Source organism: Gadus chalcogrammus, chromosome 5, assembly GCF_026213295.1.
Source record: "Gadus chalcogrammus isolate NIFS_2021 chromosome 5, NIFS_Gcha_1.0, whole genome shotgun sequence".
Taxonomy (NCBI): Eukaryota; Metazoa; Chordata; class Actinopteri; order Gadiformes; family Gadidae; genus Gadus; species Gadus chalcogrammus.
Window position 1 is genome coordinate 23622114 of NC_079416.1, and position 9587 is coordinate 23631700.

A 9587-nucleotide genomic window follows, 5' to 3' on the forward strand; every position below is an offset into this window, starting at 1 on the left:
ACGTGTTGGTGGAGCATCTCTCTTTGTCTCCGCCTCACTCTGCCTCCGTCTCTCGTCCACAGAGGCCCACCCCCGCCCGGCCAAGCCCGGACCCCCCCGGGGAGGCTCCATCTCCTCCGCCAGCCGGACCCCCATCAAGTCCTCCCCGATCCTCAACAACGGCTCCCCCACCATCCTGGGGAAGCGCTCGTACGAGCAGCACAACGGAACGGACGGTACGTCGCTAATCAACCCCAACGCCCGAGCTGAGAACCCCGCGGTGCTGTGGAACCCCGGCCTGTAGGCCGAGGACCTCCACGCCCTCGTGAAGCACGGCGCTGCGAGGTCACGAGTGGACGTAGTGAGGTCGGCAGCTAGCGTGGAGGGTGTCTCCGCAAGCTAGGAACCCAAGTGGGTTAACCGCGAACATCGGAGCACGACCGACCGCTCTGAACCAGAGTGAGGGCTGGGGAACGACACGCTCGCTATTGACCTCGATCCACCGGCGAGAAGCCTCACAGCTGCTAGGAGCTAGCTATCGTACAATCTATCTAGGTGTTTATTGTACGTTAAATGTATCTAGGAGGGGAGGAGACAGACGGAGGGGGGGAAACGGGAGACACTGACACAGGGAGTGTCTGAGAGATGGAAACTGGAGAGAGAGAGAGAGAGAGAGAGAGAGAGAGTTGGAGCATCGGCCTGGATGTTTGTGGTTTTTTCTTCTCCCTGCTTTTAGCTTGAGGCTACAGCCCGTGTTGTCATGGTAACGGTGGAAGAGCAGCAGGAGGAGGGGGGGGGGGGGCAGGGGGCCCGCTAAGTGTGTCCTGGGGGGAAAGGGGGAGCAGTACCGCGCCGCTACGGCTGAGGCCCCCGCCCTAGGGGGCCCGCCCCTGGCAAACGGGGCCCCCGGTCTGGGGGGGGGGCTCTAGTCTGGGGGAGCCCCGGCCTTGATCACTGACTGACTATTGTCTATATCATGACTTATTTTCTACTTCTATTGGATTGTGTTATGTACTGGGGAAAGGCTTCACTGCTTTAATCTTGGACTGACGTGCATGGCCGCATGAATCAGAGGAGGCTTAAAGATGAGGCTGCAGTTCATTACTCTGCCACAAGAGGGCGGTAGTTCTCTTGATTTGGGTTTCATATCAGTGGCAGGGTTCACTGATTGTGAGGGGGGGGGGGGCGGGGGTTGTGTTGGAATGCATGTTGGTGCATAGCGTGTGTGTGGGTGTAGGAAGACGATTTTGTTTGTTTGTATAAGTCATCCAAACTAGATTGTCTGTGTGTGGGTGTAGGAAGACGACTTTGTTTGTTTGTATAAGTCATCCAAACTAGATTGTCTGTGTGCGTGTTCATTCAAATAATATGATAAAATGGGGGGGATGCATGTGTTTGCTCTTGGGTCCATGTTTCACTACCCGCCAGAGACTCAAAGCTCACCTCTCAGAGTTCCCCTCGACTCTGCACAGCTACCCGGCCCCGCCCGCCCGCCGTTGTATGTTGTACGTCCTGCCACTTAATGTACGCACTTAATCTACCTTGCACTTATTCGTAGTACTTAATTGTGTGGCATCTGCAGTAGCTGCTATCACTGCAGTACACGGGGAATGGGTTAGCCTAGCCATTGTTAGCACTTGTTAGCACCGACAGCGAATTATCGTTTCACTTCTTATGACAAATGTACTTATTGTAAGCCGCTTTGGATAAAAGCGTCTGCTGAAGGCCCTCAATGTCAATGTACCCCCCCCCCCCCCCCCCCCCAGGCGGTAAGTCCAAAGGCCTGGCGCCGCAGTGGGACATCATGGCCAAGCGGATCAGCGAGCCGTCCCGCGCCGCCATGCACCTGCGTGACGAGGTGCACGAGCTGGACTGACGGCCGCCGCGCCCCGCTGTGCAGAACCCTGCGCCCCAGGTGATCAATCACCCCCCACCCTCCTGTCGCGCCTCGGCCCTCCTCCATCTCCTCCTCCTCCTTCTCCTCCTCCTCCGTCTCCCCCTCCTACTCTGTCTCCCCCCCTCCTCCTCTGTCTCCCCCTCCTCCTCCGTCTCCCTCTCCTCCTCTGTCTCCCCCTCCTCCTCCTCCTCCTCTTCTGTTTCCTCCCCCTCTTCTGTCTCCACCCCTTCCTCCTCTGTCTCCCCCTCCTCCTCTGTCTCCCCCTCCTCCTCTCTCCCCCCCTCCTCCTCTGTCTCCCCCTCCTCCTCTGTCTCCCTCTCCTCCTCTGTCTCCCTCTCCTCCTCTGTCTCCCCCTCCTCCTCTGTCTCCCCCTCCTCCTCTGTCTCCCTCTCCTCCTCTGTCTCCCTCTCCTCCTCTGTCTCCCCCTCCTCCTCCTCCTCCTCCTCCTCCTCCTCCTCCTCCTCCCCCTCCTCCTCCTCCTCTTCTGTCTTCCCCCCCTCCTCCTCTGTCTCCCCCCTCCTCCTCCTCCGTCCCCCCCTCCTCCTCTGTCTCCCCCCCCTCCTCCTCCGTCTCCCCCTCTTCTGTTTCCTCCCCCTCTTCTGTCTCCACCCCTTCCTCCTCTGTCTCCCCCTCCTCCCTCTCCCCCTCTGTCTCCCCCTCCTCCTCTTGTTTCCTCCCCCTCCTACTCTGTCTCCCCCTCCTCCCCCTCCTCCTCTGTCTCCCCCTCCTACTCTGTCTCCCCCTCCTCCCTCTCCCCCTCCTCTTCTGTCTCCTCCTCTGTCTCCCCCTCCTCTTCTGTCTCCTCCTCCTCCTCCTCTGTCTCCCCCCCCCCTCCTCCTCTGTCTCCTCCCCCTCCTACTCTGTCTCCCCCTCCTCCTCTGTCTCCCCCTCCTCCCTCCTCTTCTGTCTCCTCCTCCTCCTCCTCCTCAGAGGCTCCAACATTGGACGACGCACAACGTTGTTCTGTTCAAAACCAAACCCTGATGTATCAGAAGGAGTGTGTGTGCGTTTGTGTATCTGTTTGTGTGTTTGTGGTGCCATTGTGTGCGTCACTTGTTATGATGTGTGGGCTCCAAATGGCTTGAGGTTCCCAGAAAGCGTTTCCGTCCCATTAGCTTGTTGTGTGATGATCCCAGTAACGTTAGGGGAAGGATCCGACCCATCACCACATTAGGATTATATTATTATTATCAGATGGCAGCGGCGAGGGCTCCTCGACTCGCCGTCCAAAGGTGGCGGGTTCGATCCCAATTGGCCCTTTTTAACAACTCTGCCCTCAGCCTACGCCTCGTCCAATGAGCAGCGAGATGTAGACGATGTAAGCGCCTGCCAAGCGACTACATGTTAAACTGCAGAGGAAATCTATACGGCATTTCAGAATGCTTGTATCATAGGCCTCAAGACACTTCCGGGTGGCAGAACGCGGGCGGCTTCCACCGACCTGAAGCGATCCAACCGGCCGCTGTGAACATAGTTTACATCGTTAAAAAACATTGTTGTTGATCTGAAGTCGAAACGATGACGTCAACGTGTTGCGTTAGGGGTTGTGCCGCCGGACTTACAGCAAAAGAATACCTAGCCGGGTGAACATTAATGAGACGGCTCGTAGCGCCCCGCCAGAAGAACCCGCCCTGGTCAAACGACATGGAAGGGTTTGTTTACTAGCGGTGCCGTCGGAGAACGCCGCGGCTTTTGCCGCCCGGAAGAAGGTATATTATTGTTGTGACGTCATGGTGAGTTGTCGTATTGGACCCTAACGGTGTCTCTGTGTCGTCCAGCAGGGGGCGGCGTCCACATGGGAAGGTGTTTTCCTATAAGCCATGGCTGAAGGCAGCTGAGAGGAGGAGGAGGAGGAGGAGGAGGAGGGGGGGGGACCCTGAAGAACGAGGGAGCTAAGCTACGCTAGCCTCCTCCATTTTCAGTCTGGGGGGGGGGTGTCTTGTGACCGCCCGACCCCGGCCCCCGTCTTTATGAAACAAACCCTGGAGGCTCGTGTCCTCTGTGTCGGGACTCGCTGTACATGACTGTGTTTATTACTTACACTCTGGTTATCTTTACTGTCATTGTAATTATTATAATATCGTTTTTGTGTATTTTTTTTTTTTTTTTTACCATCTGTAACTGAAGCTTATCACTTTAATTTCCGATTGGACGAAGAAACTTTTGGGGAAAAAAAGGTTTGTGATGAAAAAAAAAAACGAGCGCCCCCCAGTGGAGAGAGGGTCTACACGTCGCGCCACTCATAGTCCTCTGTTTAACACGTTATCAGTGACAGCGGGAGCTGACGGTAGAACTCAGCCACGCAAGCGAGCAACCCGCTTCTTCTTTTTCCCACTTTTGAACGCTTTTTACGGGATTTTTCTTCTTCGTCCTCTTCTTCTTCGGTTTGATTCTGTCCGTTCTGCTCTTTCGGCCGATTGAAGTTTAACTTATTGAGAAAGACTTGCTGTTTTTTCTACTTTTTTCACACGTAATGCATCTTTGCTTCGATGATGTAATTAAAAAGATGATTGATTTCCCCTTCTCCTCGTGGTGTATCTGGTCGGATCCGAAGGGTCGAAGCTTGACCTCCAGACGTTCTTCATCTGTACTGCTCAGGCCGCGTGTCGTCCGCCTCTAACCGCTTCCCTTCAGAACAGGAAGTCTGTACACACAATGCGCAAAGTGTTAACGACAGCATTTTTTTTCAAAATTAAAGCGTTCAAAACTAAAACACTACATGGCTCCAGATTTTGGAAGAACTTTTGCTACCTGACATTCGTTAATCAATGTTCAATAAGCGAGGATACTCGGTTTGAAAATAACCACTTTGTAAGTAAGGACTTTGATTTGTATCTTATAGCCAAAAGAACGCTGTGTTTTTTCATGGTAACAGACATGTTGCTGCAGAAGCCATCATCAAGTTGGCACTTTGAACTTTTTTTTCCTAAATAAAACAAAGTTGCATCATCAGCATTAAGCATTCTAGTCAGTGTTCTGTGTGTACGGTTTTAGTCAGACGAATTACTATTCATATAGTTTTACTTTGTGTGTAATCATCTTGACATAGTTACATGATTACCATTTTTAATATAACTTGTATGACATGGCCGGGGATAAACAATTATTATAGTTGGTCAATTTAATAAATTAAGTAATTGCGTTTGCATGCCCACAAACAACCTATTTTAAGCTGATTAAGACAAGATGTTTAATCAAATCAATTTTTTGTGCTATAACCTTGTTTCTTAACTGGATAACCCAATCATCAGATAGCCTATAATGTGTCAATCATTCCCCACAACGGACGTGTCTTCGGTTGAATAAACCGCTTCTTAGTTCAAGTAGACGCGGTAATCAGGTTAGTCACTAAAATTGTGAATGTTCTAAATTGGTTAATTCGGGTTTGAATGGAATACAATTTTCATGTAAACTCAAAACAAGCACATCCAATGTGTTCAAACGTGAAAGGGACAACTCGTGTGAAGGTCCACTAGCCTGTGAAGTCATCAATATATAATACATAGCCAGGATGTGGGTTATGCCCCTGACCCCCAACCCAACATAACTCATCCGGGAAATGCCCTCACTGATCTCCATCATGGTACCAATTAGTGCTTCCATCTTTAACGGCAGCATTGGGGTTAATATCTTTAAACAATCATCCTAGCAGCGCTCGAAACCCTCATAACGACGTGGAGATCATATATCATAGATATAAAGCCCCTGCCCATTTAACGCCATCGTTAAGACCCTGGTGAGTGGGAGAGGTTGTAAATGACTGAAACCTGTAAGAAAACAATCTCCTTACTCTAATACCTCCAGTTGTAATAATTAAGTGGTCAGGGACTCCATAACTGATCGTGTGTCGCTTCTCTTCATTGGCAGAGCGCCCTGTAGCGACGGTTCGACTCCCAGCTGATTCCGGTTGCGGGTTTGAGGTTGCGTGATAAGACGTGCATGCACCTCTGATATTGAATGCAAGTTTAGATAGAAGCATCGAATGTATTCATACTGAACCTCATTTGGTTTCACCACCTGGACTCTCCTGAAGATCTCGCTTTAAGGCTGCTTATTAAAATGTCAGGATTATGATTTTAATGATTTACGTTTGGCGTATGTTCACTAAATGCCCTGACTGAGAAAGTGATGGAACGTTTTCATCAGATAATGTATTCATATATTTCTGCTTATCTTATTTTCAGCAGTTGCACATTGTTGTTGTCGATTTGCTAAGGTGATTTGTGGAGCTATATCACAAATAACTTCTATTCTATTTTTTTCACTTTTGCGCCAGTAAATCTTGAGCATTAGTTTCAGCCGTGGAATCTGTCTCACAAAAATACAAATTGTGTTGATTTGACTTGTAATTTGATATGTTTCTGGGACTTTTAAATTAGCATACCGTTTTATTCTGGGGACCTTCACTTTAAATGAGGATCAGACCGTCCTGCTTTATACTCCCCACTGGTTTTGGTATTTTAAAGTAAGATTAACTAGAGGGCAGGTCGTCTTGTTCCTGGACACTCATTCAGTATCTCACGTCAGCAGTTTTCACCATCACCTGTTGGTAATGTCTAAACAAAACGATGTTGTTCATCGTTTGAAATGACTACTTTACATATGCAGTGACCTCTGGAGTCCTTCCGCTCGCTAGGCCTGTTTTACATCTCTGATCCGGCGAAGAAAGCGTTAACCGAGGATCCGCGTACTGAGCATGTGCTGAGCCTCTGCTGCAGCTAGAGAGCAGAGAAGGAGGGAGGGGGGGGGGGAGAGAGAGAGCGAGAGAGAGGTGGAGAGCTACACTAGTAAGAGAAGCCGGTAACGGACGAGCCAGACCACACAGCACGAGCGGCGGATCCCGGGATATTGCACCGAATGTGAACGACAGTCCACAGGCGTCCCCGGGCACTTTCACAGGACAGTCGTAGCTTAAGGTAAGGGAACATGCACTGGCGGACATGGATCACATGTTTGGGGATCCAACTGGAAGTCAACCGTATGCGTACAGGCGATGATGCACGCTGAGCAGGAACAGCAGAACGACCCAAGCGTAGAGTTGGAGATATCTGTACAGTATAGGCTACTGTACACAACGATAGTCCAATATGAATGGGAAGAGCGCTACTGCAGTTATCTTACTGTGTGTGTGTGTGTGTGTGTGTGTGTGTGTGTGTGTGTGTATACACACACACAGTTTGGGGATGTTTTCCTTTTTTCTTCTTTATCTGCACCTGTGACTTGTTTGTAGACAGTGCAGATCAGAGGAGAAACGCATTAGGGATGGATCTCATAAACGGTCACGTGACCACTTTATCCCCACTGCCAATGGGACAGGTGCTCTTTAAATGAGGAGGAAAGCTATGAATGGAGCGAGCTTTGCGCGCGCGCGTGCGTGCGTGCGTGTGTGTGTGTGTGTGTGTGTGTGTGTGTGTGTGTGTAGGACATTGACGTGCTTGCGAGGCACTTCCAAGAACTATTCGAAGCAAACACGCACACAAACAAACATAACCCGACCCAGCATCCTCCCGTACTGAGTGGTGCTGCGAGCCGCACTGTCCTGCAGCCGCGCGCTGTACATCAGGTGCGCATGCGCGTGTACACTCGTCAATCAGCCCGTCGAATAGCATTAATGGTATTTATATCGTAGTATTAAGCGCTCTTTTAGCGTTAATTCACTTCGAACTGTAGATGACCCTGTAGCCACAGTCGGCCCCTGAAATGCCTTCTCTTGTCTCGTATTGTTGAAATTGCTGCAGTCTTGGCTTGTTAAAGTTAAAGTTCCATTAGTAGTTCAATCCGTTTTGTATTTTTGCATGGTATTAGTGTGGGATAACCTGCATACTCTTCTCGAGGCACCTCGTGAATGTAACATAAACGCAACAGACTCGGGACATGGAATCCTTTTGATCTTCAAACGTCCCTTGATGGAAAACATTGTTTTTTCCTTCCTCCACCTTGTGGAAAACGAACCTAATGACACAGCTGATGTCTTTGAGGGTTGCAAAATTTAGTTGTTTCCCTATTGTAGACAAACTGGGTGGCTGCTTATTTCTATTATGGGATATTTCCACCCACTACCCCCCCCCCCCCCCCCTACATACAGGCACACACACACACACACACACACACACACACACACACACACACACACACACACACGCACTACATTAATTAACTATGAATTAACGTTTGTTAATGCAGTATAAGCATTTGTATCAGTAAGAGTCTTAAGGAAACGATGATCGCTACTGATGAAGTTTGACTGAAAACGTCCGCTGCGTACACAACAGCGACCGGTCATTATAGGCCCCGAGTGCAAAGGTCGTAATTTGTGCTGTTTAATATTTACCCTGCGTCGTAAATCAGAGACAGTGGACGCCCTTGTTTCAGCAGCGATACGATTATCCTCGATTAAACGACTCTATTCAAATCATTATGAGGCCCATTTGCAACAGCAATAGTAAAGGCTGTCCCTGTTAGACGTCCACACAGAAGACAGATTCATTGGCACAAACACCTTCTTTGTAAGTTCTTTGTTTCCTTCCCAGGTAATGTTACTATCTACTGTTACTATTAAATCATTCATCAGATGCTTCTACCCAACGTGACGCAGTGAATTCAGATAGGCCGATGTGTCACTAAGGAGCCGGTAGAGGTTAGGGCGTCCTTTCAAGGACCAACCTAAGGCTTGGAGTCGGACCCCCTCACCACTGGATGGTAACCCCTAGCCTCCTAACTCCCTAACCCCCTAACTCCCTAACCCAGAAACCTCGGGGAAAAAAGTGCTGCACAGCCCGGTTTAAAAAGAGCGAACAGCTGACTGTGGAGTAGCCGTGTTGTTCTCATCTATTCATAAAGTCTGGGTCTCTCGGGCTCTCCACGCGGCTCGTTTGTTACAGATCTATTTCCACCACAGGCGCATATCGCCCGGCGCACATCAGCCTCCGCGGTCGATTGGTTTCACTCTCATCTGTCGACAGATTAACGCACACGCATTGATCCGGGGGGTTCACGCGGGTCGTCACGGCGATGGTGACCGGTTAATCCGGCGCGTGCGCTCGTTCTGAACTAACTCCAAATGATTCTAATCTACCGGGGAAAGTATTTAGGTTGATGACCGGGCGATACGGCCGGCTTAGCTCTCCTCACTTCTCCACAGGCTGGTTCGTTCAAACTGTTGGGGAGGGAGGGAGAGGGGGGAGGGAGGGAGAGGGGGGAGGGAGGGAGGGAGAGGGGGAGGGAGGGAGAGGGGGGAGGAGAGAGAGTAGGCGAAGGGAGAGGAAGAGGGGGGAGGAGAAGGGAGAGGGGGAGGGAGGGAGGGAGGGAGAGGGGGGAGGGGGGGAGGGAGGGAGGGAGAGGAGGAAGGAGAGGGGAGGGAGGGCGGGAGGAGAGGGGGGAGGCGAAGGAGGGAGAGGGGGGAGGAGTAGGGAGAGGAGGAGGGAGAAGGGGAGGGAAGGAGGGAGAGGGGGAGGGAGGGAGATGGGGGAGGAGAAGGGAGAGGGGGAGGGGGGGAGGGGGACGGAGGAGAGAGAGCGTTGTGGGGAGAGTAGCAGGGAAATGCAGAGAGAGAGAGAGAGAGAGAGAGAGAGAGAGAGGGGGGAAGAGAGAGAGAGGGGGAGAGAGAGAGAGGGGGAGAGAGAGAGATGAGAGGGAGAGAGAGAAGAGAGAGAGGAAGAGAGAGAGAGAGAGAAGAGAGAGAGAGAGAGAGAGAGAAGAGAGAGAGAGAGAG

General features: G+C 51.0%; 1 protein-coding gene across 1 annotated transcript in view; it reads left to right on the plus strand.

The window, feature by feature from the left end:
• Nucleotides 1-5805, plus strand: part of mta1 (metastasis associated 1) — a 33082-nt gene extending 27277 nt beyond the window's left edge. The window contains exons 18-20 of the mRNA XM_056589820.1: nucleotides 63-215; nucleotides 1746-1894; nucleotides 3655-5805. Coding sequence (XP_056445795.1) covers nucleotides 63-215; nucleotides 1746-1855 — 263 coding nt within the window. The 3' untranslated portion in view covers nucleotides 1856-1894; nucleotides 3655-5805. The remainder of the gene's footprint in view (nucleotides 1-62; nucleotides 216-1745; nucleotides 1895-3654) is intronic.
• The last annotated feature ends 3782 nt before the right edge of the window (nucleotides 5806-9587 follow it).